The sequence below is a fragment of the Agrilus planipennis genome, unplaced genomic scaffold, assembly GCF_000699045.2.
Source record: "Agrilus planipennis isolate EAB-ADULT unplaced genomic scaffold, Apla_2.0 scaffold3, whole genome shotgun sequence".
NCBI lineage: Eukaryota > Metazoa > Arthropoda > Insecta > Coleoptera > Buprestidae > Agrilus > Agrilus planipennis.
Genome location: NW_020442460.1, coordinates 3,795,476 through 3,819,125, shown reverse-complemented (window position 1 = coordinate 3,819,125; position 23,650 = coordinate 3,795,476). Strand labels below are relative to the sequence as shown.

The window sequence follows — 23,650 nt, the reverse complement described above, 5'->3', positions numbered from 1 at the left end:
AAATCGCTTTATATGAATATAACTAACTACGTAACATTCTTAAAACACAGATGCTTCTGGTGTTTGTGTTGTTGCCTGAGCTTGTTTTTATAGGCCATCAAAACACGTTCCAACCGGTACCATCCGACCACGTGAACGAAATAAAAAGGCTTTAGCGTTACATTTTGCGCCAGGGGTCGGTGTCCCTTGGAGATTGGATCGTTTTTGCCAACAATTCCACGCCAACTATCAAATTCCTGTAATAATATATTCACATTCGTTTGCTTCATTTCCACGTTCTTACTGGTACTGTACTATACGCGACTACATTACAATTGATAAGAATCCTTTTAAGTCTATAAAATTTAAAAATGGCTGCATCATCGGTATTGTTTCTATGCGTAAGCAAGTATGTGAGACTAAAAGTAAATTATTAACGGTCAGGTGTGCAGAAGACCGTTGGGAAGTTACATTGTTTAACGCCTAAGAGCGATCGCCATCTCTTTTTTTCTTAATATCTAATCTAATATCGTTTGTTCCACTCAAGTATTTACCGGCAGCACGCGCTGCTACTGCTGCTGTCATCAAAAAAGTTGCACCACAAACAAGTTTGAATAAGCAAAGAAGTGTAATAATAAGCCAGAAAATCACTGCAACAAAATTTTCTGTTTTAATGTCAGGTAAGAACAAACCTGTAGTTGTCAAACATCGTTCTTCTGTAATGCTATAACTACAATAAAGTCTCTCCAAGAAACTACTGCCAATATGAAACCGACCACGTGTGAGATCTCTTTTCCATGATTCATTCGTTAACGAAGATGTGTCCAGTTCTTTAGGGATGACTGAACTTTTAGTATTTAGGAAGTCAGATAACTCAAGAAGGAAGGAGTAGCAGAGATATAGAACAGAGGATAGCGCAGGGTCGAGTAGACTTCAACAAAAAAGTCACTTCTGTGCTTTGAAAAGGATTGTTAAAGATATATGTCTGGGACATGGCGCTGTACGGGTGCGGCGGAAAAAAAAATGTTAGAAGGTTGAAAACGTGGTGTTACAGGCGAATGATGAGGATACCGTGGATAGAGACGGTTAGAAATAAAGAGGTATTAGAAAGAGTAGGAGAACAGAGGACTCTGTGTAAGTCAAAACAAGAAATAGGTAAGATAGGTTGGTACCTTCTCAGGCATGAAGGGCTAGTCAGATAATACATTAGAAGCAGAAACAGAAGGTAAGACGAATAGAGGTAGACCTAGAATAGATAACTGTTCGCAAATAGTTAAGGATGTGGGATGTTCTAGTTTTAAGGAAATGTGCTCAGGACAGAAAAGAGTGGAGACTCGTGTCCAACCAGTCTTAGGACTGACGACCCTTTGATGATGAGAGAAGTAGGGAAAGACCAGAGTTAAAATAGTTGAATGTTCAAACCGAGTGAAAGTTAACACAACAGTCAATATGTATAGGCTTGGCATTGACGATGATGATGATGAGTCCAAAACGGTTGCTATTCATTTTCATTATTGAATTTCACGATTTTTCATCCACGTTATTAAGAAATACAACAAAATAAACAACGAAATTGTGAGAATTTCACTATGAATCAACCTAATTACGTTATCATGAATAAACAATTTGTTTGACAATATTCTACAGTATTACAAACTCGACAAGCATTATTTCTGAACTCGTGAAATTTCTAGGAATGTCATTCTATTGAAATATTTAGAAGTCATCGACCGCAAGATTGTTTATTGGCGGGTAATAAAAATCCCAAATTTCTCAATATCTATGAAGCAGTGGATTTTTCAGCAATATACGTAATTATCCAAATAAAAAATATTACTTTATGTCTGAAAATTATGGTAATATTAGTAAATCTTACAAGAGTTGTCCTTTCTTTTGCTTCGATGTGCAGAACCCAAAAAAATTAAAAATTTCATAAAGAATTAGGTGCGTTAGATCAAGTTGAATTATGCATTCGGTTGAGTATATATTCTCAATAAGTACCCACCTATTAAAAATTAAATTACCTCCAAAATTAAGTATGCTGTGAATATTGTAATACGTATAATTGTCTTAAAAAGTACTCGTACATTTCCTTAATTAAACCAACTTATTTTGGACATACAAAATGCGTAATTATTCCATATAAGATTGATTTTACGTTCAAGTCCGGAAAAGGTGACTTGGCTTACTAATCGTCTCTGTATTCCGATCATGTTGTCGATTAACGAATTAATTGGCAAGAAGGCGATTGTATGGTAATGCAATTAGCGTAAGTAATTGCCGAGGAACTTCTCGGAACTAATGTGACGTCTAATTATTCATCAACTAGTAAGCATAGTCAAGTAGATAGATATACTCTTTGAGAGCGTGTACATAATAATCAAAATCAATTCAACAATTATTTTTATAAGGTGCCCACAAAATAAAATTTAAGCATAAGTGTAACATTCTTTACGCATATCTACTAACTTTCTGCAACGAACGATAATTCTCTATAGTGAGATAAAGTAATGTTGCAAGGCTTTTCAGATCTTTTCAGATTTACGCAACACCACCTAGACGTATTAGAATACAAGGGTGAGTGTAGACGCCATAACTGCGTCACTAATAAGAAGTCCCAAACGAAAGAAAGTGCAGCGTCGATTGCAACCAAGCAAGCTCAATATCCTAGCATCCTAGAGCTATCTCCAGAAGCGAGAGCGAAAAATTAAAAATTCAATACATTTTTAATAACAATTTAACTCGCAGCGCATGATATTAATTGTTAATGTGGACACTTATTGTTTAAAGAGTAGCACCGATACAAAAAATTACGCGAACTCTGCGGTCAGAAACAATAATAATCTCCAAATTACAGAAAGCATTTCTTCATCTGCATTAACTTGAGAAGCTCATGATATATTTAAAAACATATTAAAATGACTACAACTTTAAGAATTTTAATGAGACTACTTTTTAATGTAATTATAAATAATTTACACAAAAACACCAGTGTTTATTTAAAATTCAAATGAGTAGTTGAAAACATAAAAATTTCTATTAGCAAACATCAGAATCTGTTCACTTTCAAAGCCATAGAAAAAACACGTGCTAAGGCATTCAAACGGAATATGCTTTCCAGCAATTGGTCAAGACTACCAACCGTAGATAGCAACTCATTTCGAAATTGTTAGTTCTTACTAGAGATGGCAGATGATGCTATGATGCTGGTTGCATCCGATTTCAATTGCCTAGAGCTTTGGTTTCATTTTTACCCTTTTTGCTTCATTTCCCCATTACAAACTGTTTAATTTCAAATTGATCGTGCATCATTGGGCTGAAACTTATTATCATTACTCCTTCATTGTACTCCTGGATTGACCAGCGTTGAGGATGAAGATTGAGGGTAACCCACAACTGATCTATGTAAAAGATTTGATAATCTGAATGTTCTTCTACTGTTCTTTTCCAAAAAAAAAAAAGAAAATCGTGTGTCGTTTATCCAAATCCGTCTCTCAACATCAACAATTACGTGGTTCCTCAGCCAAAGGATTCAAACTTATTACTAAAAAATATATTTTCTCAAACTAGACATGAAGTGGGTATCTCGCAGTGGATTTTGCCGACGTCCTCGTCTGGTTTTGCTATGTAGCTGCATGAAGGTGAAAAAAAGCTTTTGAGTGTTTCATTCCCACCAGCCAGCCATGCTAGACTATGCCGGGGGGTACGGCAGAAGGTCCTACAGGATAGGAATCGTTAGAATGGATAGTGGTGATGGTTGGTATGAGAAATAGGAGACGAAATAAATGATGACAGAAGAGGGTGAGACTATCAATTTGTGGAATATTGCTGTACCAGCATTTACCTAAGTTATCCAAGGAAACCACAGAAAAACTTGGACGAAACCTCTTGGTCATGCCGCTCGGTGCGTGGGGATGAACTGGATAGTTCTTTTGACAGTTTCTATCTTCTTGCACCTACCTCACTTTACTTTTTAAATACCCTCTGTATGAAGCTTGCATAATTGTATGCCTCTTAAGAATTTGGATATGAGCTTGGCAGATAGCGTGATGTGGGTTGACCGCTATTTGGTTTGTCGCATTTTTATCCATTCGCACGTCACATATCGGGTATGACGCCAGCGAAAAGCATGTGGAACTATCATTCGCGGCCCCAGGCAAGGTAGCGCAAGGTCGCTGACCACTTGCCAAACGACCATCCCATTAACTTGACACATACAACATACATGCTATGTGTTGGTGTACGTACGTGTTCACAATATAATAATAATAATATTGTCGTGTGGAATGTCAAAAGCTTAATAACTTGTTGCCAGCTGCGACAGAGATCCTGTTATCTTACGAGTTTCTCCAAAAAAATTCCAGTTATGGTAACGTTACCTCCTACAGCTGAAAATGCATTTGCCAGTATGCCCACCAGGATGTAAATTCTTCTTAATTGAATTATTGGAAGTGTTATGAATATTATTTGAAATATCAAGCTATTTTTTTGTTTTTGTGTGGGGCGAGTGCTAAATGTTTACATTTTTATCACTATTTGTATTTCCAATGATTATAATTTCCTTGGTTAAGAGTCCTTTCTGGAAGTAACTCACAATTAAGAGGAAACTAACGCGACCACTTCCGATATCCAGGATGTTCACCTTAATCGAAATTTTTTTATTGAAAGTAACCGATGTTTTGACCTGTCCAGCGTATTTAAATGGTAATATTCAGTCGTAGGGGTCGTAGATATGATGGTAGAGGCTGTGGTTTAATACCCAACGACGAATTCGCATGGTGAAATTAGGTTACAATATGCGCCAGAGGTTTAAGTTGGGTCATGGTAGGAAAAGTTTCTGTGACTGTCAATTGGGATGCTATTTGTGCATTGCTATGTACAACATAATGGAATTAATACAAACATTAATTCTTTACGTTACGCTTTTGATAATGATTATTTGGGAAACTATTCTCTCATTGATAAAAAATTAATAAATACCTACGATTTAGGTTTTATATGTTGTTACATGGTACTGATGCTTAACTGACAACTGTCCATGCCATTAAGGACATTCTGGTACTCGACTACATTTGCTGCATCCTTCCATTTCCAAATTTCGCATTTTCGCAACCTTCAACAAAGTTTGAAGAATACAGATCGATTGGAACTTGTTTCCGTTACATGACATTCTCACTAAGGCAAGCTTCCACTAGTATAAATGAAAGCGATTACTGTAGGGATGAAGTAGAACAAACAAAATAGCTCAAACCCCAACGCCAAAACACGACACGACACTTTAGTTGTTCCAAGAACTTTTCGGTAACAAGTTTACCTTCTTCAGGGACTGAAGTTCAGTAAACAACTAAAGTGTCGTGTTTTGGCGTTGGGGTTTGGGCTATTTTGTTTGTTCTACAACAACAGCCAAAGTTTTTCCAATCTTCATTTTTAGGGATGAAGTGTTTTATTACGTTCGTTAGGAACAGCTCAATTACTCTGGAAAGTCCATCGTTGCCAAGTTCAAAAATAGTAAAATCAGCTACCAGTAAACATGATCAGCAAAACCAAAGCAAATTAGGAACAGCTATTGACAAAATTCGCTTGCTCAATAAAAATTATAATCCGCCCATTACAAACATAGGTATTCCTTCTGACTGTCATCCTCAGCTTTACTTTTACGCTGCTTGGCAGCAGAGACAGAGAGGCAATCCTTTCTTCTCTTCTCTCTCCCCCCTTCTTTCTGCCGCATACGTTCCACGAGCTCCTTGATCAGTTGAGCAAGCAAACAAGCAAGGAAGCAAAAAGCAACGGAATTCCTCGTAGTATTACAACTGCGCAGATGAGAGTGAGCGTAGTACTTCGCGCGTAGAGAGGAGGAGGCGGACGGGGGCGAAAGGAGTTCGAGGATTGCCATCGACGGCGCGACTACTTGTTACAACAAGCAACCAGGTAACCTTGAACGTCCCAGGCCTACTACTGCGTGACCATAAATACGCTGTGTCGGGCACGACGGCGCGATGGAGAACAGCCCGTTTCCTTGCCCTTCACTCTCTTCAGGCCACGACTGCTGCTGCTGCAGCATCGCTTATACGTTTACTACAAGCTGCAGGAGACGATTTCAATCCTTTTATTAGAAACCTACATAGGTTGTCTGAAAGTTTGCATCTCAATAGTATAGTAGATCTACCTACTATTAAGGAAGTATGAGGTTAAGGAGTTGAGGTTCTCTTATATTTATATGTATTAACCCTTTTTGTCCATCCAACGGACGAGACAAACTCCAATCCAATTTCTATTACGAATAAAGACCTCCACTTGGATTCAAGATTCCGTATTTCGGGAATCCTGATCTTTAGACTATTCTTAACGATAAGTGGTGTACAACATGATGTGGACATTACATTATGATCCCAGTAATATCTGGGTTCAAATTGGATTGTATCAGGAAAGCATACGTAAAGCTTATTCTTATTCCAGTACATCCACCTCCAATTCAGCGTAACTAGTAAAGATACCAGCAGTGGCCAAAACGTAATGGGAAAATAATTCGTTTAGGAAAAAGCCCAAAAGCCCCAAAGCACTTCACCATCAAATATGGATCGTGAAAGCTTTACCCAGAAAGGATCCTATAATATAATTCAACGTTAGTGGGTAACTGTTACTTCATAATTTGATACATCTGACAAATTTTACACAAGAACCAACAAATTATGTGAAGTGGTTCCATGAACTTTTGGATTTCCCTCTTTTATGAACAAATCATACAATAACACACCGAGTTGATTATTATCATTGAATGATTATATGATAAAGTGCAAATTATAAATCCCAAACATTAACATTCTTAACATTTTTGCTTCAAGTAGCATATCGGTTAATCCTACGTCAATAATTCCTTTCTGATACAACTCATAACGTGATAGTCTTGCTCACATAGTTATCTATACTATAACTATGGGTTAAATACTGATATATGTACATATTTAACAAGAGACACTTCATTCGCATTAAATCGAACATTAATCGTGGAGTTTACAGTGGAATTTGATTTTGCTTGAGACTGGCGCCATCCCACTTACTCGAGCCGGTTCTCCGCTATTGTTGTGTAATAGAGTGTGAGGATCGACGGCGAACAGAGGAAAGTTTGTTGCCGCCATCGAACTACTCCACGTTTTACTTTTTTGCTTCGCTCTTCGCTGCAAAACAATTCTCTACTTCATACTTGCTGTCTTTGTCGACGTAGTCGAGATTGCTGTTGTTTACCTCGACGATGGTGGTGCTCTAATAAGTCTGAATTTAATGGCCGATTGATCAATTCCGAGTAAAACAATTTTGGTGTGAATTTTTTGAAGTACTCGATTTCTGAAGAAAATTACAGATGGTTCCGATTTTGACCAGGGTTAACTGTGTAAAATGACGCAACAGCAATCATCATCATAAGGTCGTCAGTCCTAAGACTGCTTGGACATGCACCTCCACTCTTTCACACCTTGAGCTAATCTTCGCATTTCCCTAAAACTAGAACATCCAACACCTTTAACTATTTGTGAACAGGAAACATNTATATGTATATATATATATGTATTTACATGGGTAGGTTAATTATGGCTGTACTTCAACTTCCAATTCTTTCCCAACTGTTCACGATTTATATCGGACATAAAGGCATGTTTTGTCACGAAAATAAGGTGTGGGGCATGACTGTTTTGTCTAACAATATTGAACTCTCGTGCTTTGCCAGTTTAATGTTACAAGAATATACCTGTGTAACTAATTGTAAGTAAATACTAGTAAACAATGGAGGCGCAATTTTCTTTTTCTTGGTTATACATCTATGTGCATCATCATCATAAGAGCGTCAGTCCTAAGACTGGTTGGACACGCACATCCACTCCTTCCTATCCTGAGCTAATTTTTGCATTTCCCCAACACTAGAACAACCCACATCTTAACTATTAGCGAGCAGTAATCTAATCTAGGTTTATCTCTACTTCTCAATGTATTTAATTCATTTAATTTGTACATGTGTTTAATAGAACGCTAACATCAGGTGTAACGTTGAAGAAGATGAAAAGGAAAGACAACAAACTATGTATCTGACATGCGATGAGTTAATCTTCTCATTTCCTTCCACATCTTTAAGTAATTGCGAGCAGTAGTCCTATCTGGGTCTAGCTCTACTCCACTTAACTCCTGTTTCTGCCTCTAACATGTCTCTAACTAGACCTTCATGCCTGAGAAGATGTCCTACCAATCTATTTCTCCTATTTTTGTATTAACTTCCAGTCCTCTGTTCTCCTATTCTCTATTCTCATCATTCGCCTGTAACACCACATTTCCAACGCTTCTAACCTTTTCTTTTACGCCGTGCCCACTGTCCATGTTTCGCACCCGTTTAGCGTCATGTTCCAAACATACACCTTTAACAATCTTTTTCAAATTTCTAAATTAATCGTTCGCTAGCCTAGCATAGAAGTGCCTCCTTTTTCTATTGAAGGCGACTCCTCGACCCTGCGGTTATCCTCTGCTTTATATGTATACATACCGAATATATTTACGACTTCATACCTTGGATAATATCGGTCATTTCCTTCTAAGGTTCATAAACAATTAAATTATTGCTTTTACGTACTTATACATATTATTGTTTTATTATCGATATTCAAACAGATAAAACCTCATAAATATGAGCGCCCCTTCAAAACTATTTTTATTGATATTTAGCCACAACATGTTTTGCTGATTAAAAGTAAGAGTATCAATTTCCTATATTCTCTGTTTTCTCTCTCTTTCCGTTTTGTTTAGTCGCAATTTCTTTTGTCCCTGAAACACAGCTGGAACTGAATTACTACAGACTGAATGATGAATGACATCTAATGAATATTTCGACATTTTAAAGGATCCAAAAAAGTTTGACAAGGTCCATAAGTACATCGACTAGTCAGACTGAACCAGTTTTACATGTTAAACACGTAACCAAACAGAACAAAAAGTTCATATTCTGTCGAAACCGTCAAACGCGGATTGCATTGGATCTCATCACCTAGGAGAGTCACGTTAATAGTTATGTTTATGTACTTAAACTATGCAATATACACATTTCGCGTGGAAATTATTTTCGGTGTTTGTGGAAGTAAGCGTGCTCATTCATCTTCAGACTCCCCCAGAATGTAAAATCTTTATTTAGATTTGGAGATTTTACCTAACGTAACTGCCAGAAAACATAAATATAAACACATATTTATAGTCTTTCACCGAATAGGTGAAACTAAAATTAAAGAAAGTGAACTAGAATATTATCGAATTTATGATCTCAGCAATGTTAGCAATTTAATTTGAACTTTTTGAGGAAAATTACTTTTAAAAACAGCTGATGTTTGGCTGAAACAAAAATCGCCTTGAAATTCGAATATTGATAATAAAAAGCAAAACTAATTAATTATAAATGATGAAGTTACTTTCAAAATATCTTTCAAAGTAATTCAGTAAAAATTAATATGCGCGCCGTTTAACAAACACCCTCTTTTGAAGTTTTCCAGCTTTAGTGTTTTTTAAAGTACCAACCTATCAAGTTCGCTGATTCATTAATGCTTTTTTTAAGGTCATAATGTGATTTCGATGTTTTAAAGATAACTGAAGAAAGGAATCAGCGGAGGTGCGTGTCCAATCAGTCTTCGGACTGCCTTCCTATGATGATGATAATGATCAAAGAAGCATTGCAGTTCAATCATTAAAAAAATCGCTCCTAAATATCATATGCGATAGAAGAAAAACCACATAAGTTTGATATTTTTTTTAATGTATAAAGAAAAGGTGCGCAAAACATGCATTTTACTATTTCTCTATATTTCACACATCATTGAAGTAGGATCGACAACTGCTGACAAATAAGTCAAATTACTTTTACTGTAACTTTAGGATGATCCTTAAGTTTGATTTTCATTATCATCTAGATTCGGTCCGCCAGATAATCTTCTCACCAAGGTCTATTCAGGACAAATTAGAGACACAAAGAGAAGTAGAGGTAGACCTAGATTAGATTACTGTTCGCAAATAGTTAAGGATGTGGGATGTTCTATTTTTAGGGAAATGCGAAGATTAGCTCAATATAGGAAAGTGTGGAGGTGCGTGTTCAACCACTATTAGGACTGACGACCTTACGATGACCTAAGAATTCCTTACACAAACTGAATAATTCCTTCTCATCGAACACACTTTTGTGTACCCATTTATTTGATTTGCCTACTTTTTTATGTTCTATTTCTTCTCCATCTTCTCATTTTCTTCTTCATGTAAGAACAATAACTGTTGGATCCATCCAAAATTTGCTTAAAGTCTGACCATCAGCAGTTGTATAAGATAATATTGAATAGACGGATAGTGAGAATTCAGCCTTTATCCATATGTGTTTGTAGTAAAAATGTCGGAACGGGTTAAAACGGATACCTACCAGATATATGTATAAATTAACGGTCTAAGAATCTGGCGAAAAAAGAAACAACGAAATTCCGGAACGCTATCTGTTTATCTTCCTGCATAGCATTAAAAGTGTTACCGAAGTCGTTGCCAGAAACATTTATTTCATTTTCTCGAGCCACGGCTTCGGTGCAAGCCGTGCGTCTCGGTGTCCGCCGTCGCCTTTGTCGAAAATAGTTTTACGACACGGGGTAACATGTGCGAAAACGTGCCGCAAAACCCAAGCAAAAAGCGACGCCGACGTCGGTCGCCGCAATGTCGGTGGCGACCTGACGGCGGCGGCAACGGCATCATGTCGAAGTCGTCGTAGTAGTCGTCACGACGCTATTTTCGTCTTCGCCGTGTCGACTACGAGAGCCAAGCGCACAGCTCGAAAGAGCGAGTGGAATAATGCCAACGGAAACATCGTAGACTACTAACGTAGGCGTTAGCGTGTGTAGTCGGTTGAGTAAATACGATGATCATTAAAAAAAAAAAACCGTTGGCAACGATTTTACAAGTTGACCAGGCGGTTGGTTGGTTGGTTGGTTGGTTGGTCGACGATCGCACAATCAATAGCAAAGTAACACGGGAGAATGACCAAGAAATAGTGGTATACAATAACCGATTCAGTCGAGTACAAAGAATATTGTTATATAAAGCATAAAAAAAAAACACGTTTTCTAAATGCTAGTAAATTTACAACATTCAGACATAAACTGATAGCTGCCTTCACAACGATAGAACCTACAAAACTGGATTTAATGAAATTCAACTTTCTTCATACGTGTTTTCCAATTGGAGTTCTTGTGTGTAAGAGAAGAGGGGAACCGTGACTGAACATTTCCTTATTTAGTCAATCTGATAAGTTGTGTTTGGGTAACCAGAAAAAAGTAACTATAGTACAATCTTCAAATGCGAAATACGAATTCACAATTAGCTGACAGTTTCTAAACTGTAGTAATTAAACAGCAGCAAGAATATCTAACTTTAATAATAAAATCGTCATTTTTCAAATACACTAAAACATTAAATCTATCACAATCTCCTTGTACATTCCATACTACAGTCAAATCCAGTCTTACTGTGAAGATCCAGAGGCCATTAACTGCACAAACCAAATCAAAAAACACAGGAACTACAAAAATGTTTAGTGTATCAAATTGATATAGTAACGATTTTTCCTTGGTGATGCAACTGAACGGAAAGCTGCTTTTTATTATTGATAATAGAATCTTGCATGGGGCCGTTCCAGAACTAAAATGTCAAAATGAGATGACAATAGTGGAACACGTCCTCTATTATACATAGTTGATCCATATTTATACGGAAGGAAAGAAATATGGATCAACCAATGAGGGACGTGTATACCAGTGATATAACATTTCATTTTGATCATTTCGTTTTTATATGCTTATCACGAAACGGCCTCATAAAGGCGCCTATTATCAAATTATTTGACACTTCAAATTGTCAAGGTCGTAAAATAGACAACTGTTAATCAAAATCAATTAAAACTGGCGATAATTATAAGTTTTGTGGTTTCATATTAATAAAAAAATTTTACCTTTACTTTACTTGGTATTTTATTTTACAATTATAAGTCTACCCCCTTTTAATGTTAATTCCATTCCCTCATCAACAGCAACGAAACCCATCCAAATTTTGAGTCGATCTCAAAAAAAATTGGTAAAGGCTGTCGCAGTCAGTAGGTCAACTGATAATGTTCTGATTCGGCTCTTGGAGTTCCTAATACTTCGCTTGCATCCAGCATCGGAGATCTGGATTTGTAAACGAACTTACCACTAGTGCTAGCGAAACGATAGGAAGTAACTCCAACAGATGACAGCCTTTAGTTCAGTTTACTGACATATAAATGGTGTTTAGCTATTTAGTAATTTGGTGATATTGAACCGTATCCAAATTATCCAATTTTCTTTTGCCTAATTAATATCATCATCATAAGGTCATCATTCGTAAGACTGGTTGATCTCCAGTCTTTCCTATCCTGAGCTAACCTTCGCATTTTCTTAAAACTAAAACAACCCACATCCTTAACTGTTTGCGAACAGTAATCTAATCTAGGTCTACCCTACCCCTCCTAATTTCCGTTTCTGCCTCTAATATGTCTCTGACTAGACCTTCATGCCTGAGAAGATGTCCTGTCAACCTATCTCGCCTATTTCTTATTGACTTCCGTAGAGTCCTCTGTTCTCCTATTCTTTCTAATACCTCTTCATTTCTAACCTTCTCTATCTCTAACCAATATGAAACATGTAAAATAAGGAATGAATGAATCACCTTAATTAGCAAAGAACAACAAATGACTCATTTGGTTTACAACTCGGTTTACCCGATGTAGGAATTTATGTATTTTCTTTTTACTATATCCTGCCGACAAAACCAAAAAGTTCTAACGATTTTCTCGGTGGTCTAAACAATCATCCTGCAATTTATAGTTTAGAGTCCATTAAACCTAATTTCAAGAATACGAGCATCTTCCAAGAATCGAATATTCAAACGTACCGTTAGTACCAAACGTTTCATTCGCAACACGTTTAAAACTTAATAGACCATAAAATCCAGTTTAGCCCTATTTTTAAGACAAAATACAGCCACTTACGTTATGTTCGTAATATACCGTAAAAGCTATTTTTACGATATGTACATGCACTTTTTTTGAGCAGATTATGACTCACAGATTTATCCACGCATCCGTTACCATCCGAGCACAAGCGAAGGCCGAAAATAAAAAACCTCACAACAGTACCATTAAAAAACAAAGAGCGTTCTTGGTTAATTAATTCTTGTAAATGACGAAATGTAACGTTCAGTTTATGTGCCAAATGGTTACTCAATAGAATATGCCAAAAAAAAAAAAAGCCATTTCCAGTTCTTAATTTCAATGTTCAAAGAAATGAAATAAGTAAAAAATTTGGCAGATACGTTATCACCAACCGCATGAATGAATTAATTGGTAAGGTGTTGCATGGTTATTGAAGTTAATATACAAACCAATGGCTGTGGCAATTTGAAATACCAAAATTGATCCACAATACGTTTTCTAAAGTGTTGCGACTTTTAAAGTTCGTATCTCATATCAAATGATAACGAATCGATCAAAACAATATCTTTACTTGAAGTGTAATTGTTGATAATTAACTAAATTTAAAGAATTGGACGCTAAAAGACAGACCCAAAGATTGAAGGACGAAGTCAGCTCACTTAAGTATGCTGTTGTCCAAAACATTAGACAATTGGGTCGAAGAAATGGATACAGCGAAGCAACAGTTTATGACTAAGAACCTCAAAGTCAGTCACTCAACTATAAGTCATCACATCAACAAAACACTAAACGAAAAGTATAGAATCAAGCCAAGAGTTCAACCACTTGATTACACTGATGAACATCAAAGAGAACATTGTTTTTCGATCAATTTGGTATGATTTGATATAAGATATGATTACAAAACAAGTGGTTGTTTAACTGTAAAATCGCCTGTTTATAATGTTAATCTTACAACATTATGGATATCGCTTAAAAGAAATATATTCTCTTAAACACCGTCAATGTAAGTAGCAAAAGTAAAGATGAATGATTCAATAATGAAAAGAAGAAGTGGGATAGAATAAGTAGGATTTCTTACCTGTGCACGTCTCTGGTTGTAGCTCAGCTTGATGGTGACTGTTCCGGCGCTAGGAGTCTCCTCAATTTTGACGACGGTACTGTCGGCGAGTCTCAATTCTGCGCTTTTCTCTGCCGATTGAACGAAATCTTCCGTTTGCATTTCCTCGATTCGTCGTAAAGTACCGTTCGCGAGTTGAATCAGAGCGCCCTTAACGAAACTATTTATCGGAAGTACATTGTTGTTGGCCGACGCGATATTGTTAGTCAGAAGCGGTTTCGTGGTGGCAGCCGGAGAACTTGGTGGCGAAAACGCGGCCGAAAGCCGCTTACGATTATGGGGCGTCGCCGACACTTCAGGCAGAACGGACGGCAGCTGAGGAGACACGCGCGCCGAATGATGATAAGCTGGGGTTGGCGTGGAGTCGGCCACGGACAATGTTTTTTGCAAACCTTTAACAAATAGAAAACTTCAATGAACAGTAGATACTATGAAATTGTCTGTGGTAGACCGTTTTATTACACGATGAAACTATAACCAAGGGGAAGACCTCAACAGTTGTGGAACAAAAAGTTCATGGTGGTTAGTATTCTGTTGACACCAGCAGACGTGGATGGAGCTTTCGATCTTTTTGAATCTCTTTAGTAAGTTGGCGACAGTTCCGACATAGTACAGACCAACATCACCTGCTACTTGATCGTGTTTTGGGACTCCAGAAAACGCAACAATTTCACACAAATGACGTTCATTACGATGTTTGTACTAGTTCATCAAACATGGAGTTGGTCTGTATTCTGTCAGAATTGCCCATGACGACGAAATCCAAGGAGATCGAAATCCTGATCCACGTTTGACAGTTTCAACAAAATACTGAGTACCAAGAACTTTTTGGTCTGTTTGGTTACGCACCTACCATGTAGAAGTGGGTTCAGTTCGACAAGGCGACACCCTTGTGGGCCTTGCCAAAAATTTTGAATCCGACAAGATGTTGGAATTACTTTTACATTTCCAATCAATATTCCATCATTTTAGGATTCCAGAAAACGCAACAATTTCCTACAAATGACGTTCATTACGATGTTTCTACTAATTCATCAAACATTGAGTTGGTCTGTATTCTGTCAGAATTGCCCATGGCGACGGACTCCAAGGAGATCGAAATCGTGATCCACGTTTGACAGTTTCAACAAAATACTGAGCACCAAGAACTTTTTGTTCTGTTTGGTTACGTATCTACCATGTAGAAGTGGGTTCAGTTCGACAAGGCGACATCCTTCTGGGTCTTGCCAAAAATTTTGAATCCGACAAGATGTAGGAATTACTTTTACATTTCCAATCAATATTCCATCATTTTAGGATTCCAGAAAACGCAACAATTTCCTACAAATGACGTTCATTACGATGTTTGTACTAGTTCATCAAACATGGACTTGGTCCGTATTCTGTCAGAATTGCCTATGGCGACGAACTCCAAGGAGATCGAGATCGTGATCAACGTTTGACAGTTTAAACAAAATACTGAGCACCAAGAACTTTTTGTTCTGTTTGGTTACGTATCTACCAGTAGAAGTGAGTTCAGTTCGACAAGGCGACATCCTTCTGGGTCTTGCCAAAAATTTTGAATACGACAAGATGTAGGAATTACTTTTACATTTCCAATCAATATTCCATCATTTTAGGATTCCAGAAAACGCAACAATTTCCTACAAATGACGTTCATTACGATGTTTCTACTAATTCATCAAACATGGAGTTGGTCTGTATTCTGTCAGAATTGCCTATGGTGACGAACTCCAAGGAGATCGAAATCGTGATCCACGTTTGACAGTTTCGTATTTGGTCTTCCCAAACGTTCAAGAACATACACCAACATGATCAACGCCGAGACTTAACCAAGCTTATCATGATCTTTTTGACCATGAATAAACTTGAGCTCCAGGACATTGTTTATTGTACTTGAATAAATATTATTTACTTACTTGTAACGCTTTTCGGGATATCCCCAGGTCTGGTAAGTATCCGATGTTTAAGTGATCCTTCCTTCCCAGAAGGTATTTTAAAACCAGGAGAGGATGCCGATGTGGATGTGACCACCACAGTTCCATGTTGCTGCTGCTGGTGTTGCTGTTGTTGTTGCGGACTTGTTTTTGATAGCACAGGTGGACTGAAGGTGGCGGAAGGAGACAAAAATGTTGCTCCCGTTGTTGCTGCGACCGACGGTGTTGTGGGAGTGTACGGTGGTGTTTCGAGCGGCGACAAAGGTGGCGGTGGTGCAAAATTACGTGGAAGCAACGGCGTGTATGGAGACTGATAGATCGCGTACGGCGACGGATAATGCGCGAAAGTGTGCGGTGGCGGAGGAAATAACCGCGAATACGCGTTATACGCGAGATCATCGACTGGTTCCTCTTTTAGCGGCGATTGTTGCGAGGAAGAGGTCAAATTGACCGGTGCTGTCGTGGTTGACGACGGGTATTTCCCGACCGTCGGCCGCTGGGACGTAAGAAGTCTGGCACCGTTTGCATTGGTGCTGATGGTAACGCCATTGTATTTGCTGAAACAAATAAAATACAAAAACTTAGATCCCCCAATGGAATATTCTCATTATATCATTTATATTGTTCTTATGTTATGATTCTGGACAAAGGAATGGTTAGCCCCTAAGTTGTTTACTGGAGACCAGTATGTTTGAAATCGCGATCCATAAGTTCTTCTTTTCAATTTCGTTTTTGAGATTATATTCATTTTCTTTTTGTCTTAGAACACATCTCAAGTGTATTTTGAAATTATAATTGTTAATAACAACCATGTATAAATTCATTTATTGTAAACGTACCTTGCTTGTGAAAGGGGTTTAGGTGCTGGCCTAAGGAATTCTGGGGGCTGTTTTGGCGGCCCTCCCCATGGCTCTGGGTACGTCATGTACGACAAACGACCTTCCAAGCTGGCCGAAATCATCGAGTTTTGGGCTTATCACCTTCCACCTGTAAAACAACAACAATCTTAAATGATGATGACCTTATAATAGTTTTAATGTCCATCAAATATGTAACCCTCACGTTTAAATTTTATCTCAGCCGTTCACACACATAATTAATGTCGTTCGCCTGACCGGCCTCTTGGATGCCGCTATCAGGTCGCTTCTAGAGCGATCGGATAATCCACGACGGATGCGAAACAGCATTAAATATATATGTGAACGGCTGCAGGGTTGTTCTTTATGTTAAACTGTGGTGATTTTGATTGATTTAGTGTCTGCAATATTTTCATTATTTATTTTCGTACATAGTTCCATGCGTAGCAACAATTGCCTTCAACATCATCATAAGGTCGTCAGTCCTAAGACTAGTTGGACACGCACCTCCACTTTTTTCTATCCTGAGCCAATCTTCGCATTTCTCCAAAACTAGAACAACCCACATCCTTAACTATTTGCGAACAGTAGTCTAACCTACGTCTACCTCTACTCTTAAATCCTGTTCCTGTCTCTAATATGTCTGTGACTAGACCTTCATGCCTAAGAAGGTGTGCTACCTACTTATTTCTTATTGACTTCCTCTGTTCTCCTATTCTTTCTAATACCTCTATCCACGGTATCCTCATCATTCGTGTGTAACACCACATTTCGAACGCTTCTAACCTTTTCTTTTCCACCGCGCCCACGTTTACTATTCTTTCCTTCCTGACTTTTCTGACTTCCTAGGTACTTAAAATCAGCCACTTCTTCTAATTTTTCGTCTCCTATTTTTATATTCGCTCTTTCCCTACGTGTTCTTCCCTTGCATACCAGTATTTTTGTTTTACTTTTATTCATTTTCATACAATACCGTTTTCTTAATAGCATTTCCATTTTATTTAAGGCTATCTCTAACTCCTCCTTGCCTTATTGATAAAATGTTGCTGGCCACGCATAATGTGACAATTGCAATTATTATGAGAACATAACATACATACATACAATGTAACAGTAGTACATACGCAACAATAATTTCGTCTTCCGTTGCTGAATTCATATTTGATAGTCATCATTTTAGAACTGACGTCTCCTATTAAGAGACACACGCAGATTAATATTATTATTGCGTCATGATCCTAACAAGGCAAGAGCACGGCACTGTATGTGGAAATTGCGATGGAACGATGTGGTTTTCGAACGTTATAAACACGGAATGGACACGGAACTGTATATGTGAATCCGCCTTTACATAATTTGAAAAATTATTACAGAAAACCTTTATTTGAAAGTGTAAATTTCGTCCCGTGTTAACATTTTGATGTATATTCCGTCCAGACGATTTTTATTGCCATACGTAAACTTTACTACGGTCTCATGTCTCGTAACACACACACATATGCACACGTGTCTTTTTTATATTTAGCTAATGACTTGTACTAACTATTTTGTCATTAAATGATTTCTTTATCAGGCCGATAAATCCACCAATTAAGTAATTGCTAATGATCGACGTAAATACTACAGATACTTATCGTATACAAAAGAAATTTAGTAATTTCAAACTCTAGATAATTTTTTAAGTATTTCAAGATAACACCAACTTTTTGTTTGTTCTTTAATTTATGTTTTATGTTTCACTTACTACAATGAAAATTATCTAAAAGATATTGTTTTCTAGAAACAAGTTATGTAATAAGATCTAGAATTAGATACGATAACTAAATTATTGAAGAACTTCTCATAGCTTTTAGAAGAGGACTCAAAAAGGGTGAAGACTATTTTCAAATTCCTGATATTTTTGAAGTGAACGTAATGAATAGAAATTGGCTAATTTTTCCTTTTAATGCGTTCCTTAATATTAGTTCCTCGAATTCGTTAGATGTTAAAACCAAAACCTAAAAAAGTTGAGCACCTAAGTGCTAATAACGAGATAGGCTATCTACATAAATCAGCGTACCGGTCCGGGTAGCGTATTTACAAGGACGAGATCAACGTAAATCAAAGTAAAACTCAAAACGTTTTTAATATGATTACAATTCTGTTTCGTTTGCATTAAGCGAGTTCCAATAACTAATCCAGACAGGGATTTAAACACATTAAAAATTCAACATATGCTTCTAATAATCTAAAACAACGATCAATGAATTTCGTTTCAGCTGTTACTTGATCTAAGTATATTAACGATTCTGTTCATCAACTGTTACATAATAACCACTTGATGCTCGACTCTTTCAGATGAGCGAGCACCATTGAAATATGCTCCTGTAATAAACATTTTACAGTTACTGCTTCTTTCACAAAACTTACTGATCGTCTTTGTTATTATTTTTTAATTTAAAACTGTAATACATAGGCAATGTTTCAACTATTATTGTTGTTATAAAAAACACGATAGATAGACACAGACAGGCAGACGCATGCACGCGCTTTTCCTAAACAGAAACTTCTGGCAATCGCATTCAAGGACATTGCTTCGATATTAAAATTATCTGATAAAAAGTGCTGAAAGTGGATACACATAATAAGACTTCAATGTGACTGCTATAACGAACAAAAACGTTAAACAATTTTCTGTATGGAGTTCCACAATACTCACAAAGATTGACTAAATAATGTTCATAGATGTAGTTAGATTTACATGTACATTATGTGTACTGTATTATAAATATATGTATTGTATCTACAATATATCAACAGTCATAACGGCTCCTGCACGTAGGTGCATATAAACAACAAAAATACAACAATAGAATAGACTAAACTAAAACATATTCCTCACTGGTGTAAAAGTGATGACAAGTGACACCTGCGCTTCATTTAAATAGATTAACCGATGAAATTACGCTTTTCGATAATAAAATGGCTGACACTGATAAGATATAAACGAACACATACTGCGACAATGAAATTGGAGAACTCTATTAGAGTTTGTTTATAGATAAACCATTTGGTCATACATACTACATCGTCTAATGCGAATATATAGATAAATGTTCAGCGGACGTGAAAATGTCCATGTACCTATGAAGGGTGTTAAAACAAAGAAGGAACCTAATTGTTTACTTTAGGGATATCCATTGATTTTCTTGAAAATCTAGACGTTGTAGGTACTGTTCAGTGTTTGGTGAATGTTTTGCGAAAGCCATTCCTTCACATAATTAAAGTTAAAGTTAAAAAAAAAAAAAATGAAGCAAAACAACCAAATTCAATCCATAGTTAACCGAATCAACCAAAAACAAGTTTTTGTTTTTAATTTCTAGATGCATACTCCTCTAAAAAAAAAAAAGAAAATAGTGAATTTGCTCATTTTTTTCCTAAAATTGACAATTCCGATTAAAACACATACTACACGTTGGAATTTGAATTTGTGTTGTAAACAAAATATTTTCCTATTTGTCAATAATATTATACGTAAGTACATACAATATTAATTCATTAAATCGTACAATGGGTGCCGTTAATGAACTCTGTGCGCATTGATGAAGTGAAAGTAAAAGTTGTCATTTAAAAATTTGGTACGGCGTGAACGGTAGTTCATAGATATAGAAATGTTTCGAGAAATAGTGATTATTCTAATTGTATCCGCAAGGCCTTTTGGAACCGACAAATGTTTCATATCTATATACGTTAGCAATCAAGCAATTCAAGTCTAATTGGAAAGTAGGTTCCTACTATCGAACTGTAGTTTTCCGCGTTTCAAGACTGTGAGTACCGAAGTACCTAGTAATCTTTGTACGTACATATGAATTCAGATAAATTTCAAGATAATATAGAATCGAACATTTATTTGCACATCACACAAAAATAAATTTATAAAGTTGTAGGAACCTGTCTTCATTTTGCACTTCACTTCTTTCTATACGATTAGGATTTCTTCCATTTCTGCTGCAAAGCTATCCTTCCTTTTTTGTTCTAGCAATTTTCTCCACAATCTTTATTATCACATAAATCAAAACGCAGTGAGTTCCAAAATAATATTGCCGTATACCCATTTAGACAGGAAAAGTAAATAACGTTTCAAACTGTACACGGATATAATGCGTGCAAGAAACATGCATTTTTACTGTGCTACTATGTGGTCTTACAGACGAATGATGAGGATACCGTGGATAGAGAAGGTTAGAAATGAAAAGGTTTTAGAAAGAACAGAGACTCTATGGAAGTCAATAAGAAATAGGCGAGAGAGGTTGGTAGGACACCTTCTCAGGCATGAAGGTCTAGTCAGAGACATATTAGGCAGAAACGGAAGTTAGGAGGGGTAGAGGTAGACCTAGATGTGGGTTGTTCTAGTTTTAGGGAAATGGGAAGATTAGCTGAGGATAGGAAATAGTGGAGGTGCGTGTCCAACCAGTCTTAGGACTGTCAACTTTATGATGATGTAATCAAGATATACAGATATGAGACAGCATGGTTCTCTTTCTCTCCGTGTATGTTCATCTCCTCTCCTGGTGCTTAAGCTGTATTTCAGCAACCTTCAGCTTGTGAGCATCACATGGGCGTCAGTCTTAATAAGACTCCAATCTTTCTTATACTAAGCTATTCATCGCCTTTCCCTAGAACATCTCATATCCTTATATGAGAACATGTAACCCTCGGCTAGGAAGTGAAATTTTCTTGGGTAGATAAGTACCTAATTTAACAATCATGTGGAATGTTCATCAGGAGAAAAATTGCAAAAGCTCGTAATTTGGATAAAGTAGTAGATAGTTTTGCATCATTAAGTAAAGCGTCGCATTATTCTGCGTTACGTAAAGCATTCTGGGTTGCTATGTGAAATTAGCTACTCAGGGCTCACCTATAGCTTCGTCCTCATCCTTTTTTTATCATTTACCATTTATTATCTGGCCTTCCTTGACGCTGTTCCTACTTTTTCTCCTACTTCAATTAGTTCTAAGGTAGTAGTGGCATTATATGGCCCAGTGGGTAATATGGTCCATATACCCTAAAACCGCTAAAAAGTTTTGTACTTGCGATTTGGCAACTTAGTTTTGTCTAACTGATCGTTAGTATAACCACCATTAAAATTTTTCCATTCTACAAGCACCCGTGAAAGTGGTACAGCAGTTTGAGTCGAACCGGTAATGAGTGCTGGTGCATATAGATACATTTCTCCGAGAAATTTTTTGACGCTACTTTAACAAGGTTCTGTTGTGGATCGATGCGACTTTTTGTTCACGTGAGTAATAGTGTTTTCCTTAATTTTTCGTCAATATTTGATTATAATTTGCTTTAGAAACTTTTCAAATAATATTTTTTATATTTTTAACGTAAAATGGCTTATATGCTCCACTACCAATTAGGTATATATGGCCTAGGCCATAAAACCCGTACTGGGCCATATTATCCGAGTCGCAGCAAAGATGTAGTTACCAATTTTTTTGCAGATTTCGAAATGGGTAAACCTTGCAAAAATCTGAGGAGACAGTGGAACACTGATAATTTAAAACCAGCTTTACAAGCTTTGCGGGCTGGTGAATCACAGAAAACTTTATCCGCAAGATTTAAAATTCCGAGACGAACACTACGTAAATATTTGAAAACCGGAGAGGAACAAAAGAACTTAGGTCGGCCAAGTATTTTATGTCACGATCAAGAATTGAATTTTGTAGCAAGAATAAAGCGGTACTGTGAAGTAGGTTTGCCACTAACACCAACATTAGTTCGCCACCAAGTCTACAGATTTTGTGAAAGAAACGAAATTGTCCACAACTTTAATACGAAAAAGCAAACTGCAGGGAAAGGTTGGCTCCGTAGTTTTCTGAAAAGACACCTTGACCTAAGCAAAAGAAAGGTTCAGGCAATGAATCCTGCAAGCGCACAGAAGCTGAACAAGCAAATAGTATCGGATTACTTCGAGAAATTGAGTGCAATTATGGATAAGTTAGATTTGAAAAATAAGCCTCAAAATATCTACAATATGGATCACTTTTCGTCTTTGATGGTGCATCAAGCCATCTTGATTACACCATAGCAGACACAGCAGAATCTTTAAACATAACGCTTCTGTGTTTACCTTCAAACACAACGCACGAATTACAACCGCTTGATTAGGCTGTATTTCGTTCGTTTGAGGCACACTGGGACCAGGAGTTGCTTCGATATTGGGATCTACATACTCATAGAACACTCAATAAACCTCGTTTCAACATAATTCTTTCTTCAGTTTGGCCAAAATGTATGACCCAGAAAAATATTATTAATGGCTTTAAAGCTACCGGCTTATTTCCGCTAAATCCCTCTGCAATTCCGGAGTGCGCCTATGCCCCTTCCATGGTTACATATAAACCATTACCTCAAAATTTACCTCAAGTTGAGATAGCAGGAAATCAAACTGATAATGACGAATTAGATGATGAAATTCCACTTTCCGTTTTGGCGGCTAAATTGAAGAAATCCCAGGAAGGTGATCGTAACAAATCATTTAAAGAGTTATTGCCAACACCCGTAGATAACAAGGAACGAAAGTGGTTCGAAGGAAAGCATTAAATTACAAAGCACAGCTTGTAACCAAAAGTTTATTTGGCGAAAATCCACAATCAGTTTCACTCGGCAATTATGTGCAAGCTTCCCAGTCACAGGCTGAGACCTGGTATTGCGTTGTCTATGATAGGGATGAGCAGCGACATATGTGCATGTGCGTGGTGTGCAAAACATG

The 23,650-nt window shown here is 37.0% G+C and overlaps 1 protein-coding gene across 6 annotated transcripts in view; it reads right to left on the bottom strand.

Annotated features, from left to right (window-relative positions):
- LOC108740838 (ataxin-1) overlaps window positions 1-23,650 on the bottom strand; it is a 98,993-nt gene that overhangs the window by 6,623 nt on the left and 68,720 nt on the right. For 5 of the 6 annotated variants that reach the window (XM_018475334.2, XM_018475330.2, XM_018475336.2 and 2 more), the window contains exons 2-4: window positions 16,876-17,023; window positions 16,019-16,593; window positions 14,061-14,491 (exon numbers count right to left, since the gene is read on the bottom strand). In XM_018475334.2, the coding sequence (XP_018330836.1) occupies window positions 14,061-14,491; window positions 16,019-16,593; window positions 16,876-16,997 (1,128 nt within the window). In that variant the 5' untranslated portion in view covers window positions 16,998-17,023. Of the gene's footprint in view, window positions 1-14,060; window positions 14,492-16,018; window positions 16,594-16,875; window positions 17,024-17,324; window positions 17,347-23,650 lie in introns of those variants that run through there. The other variant, XM_018475335.2, reaches the window with a different exon arrangement.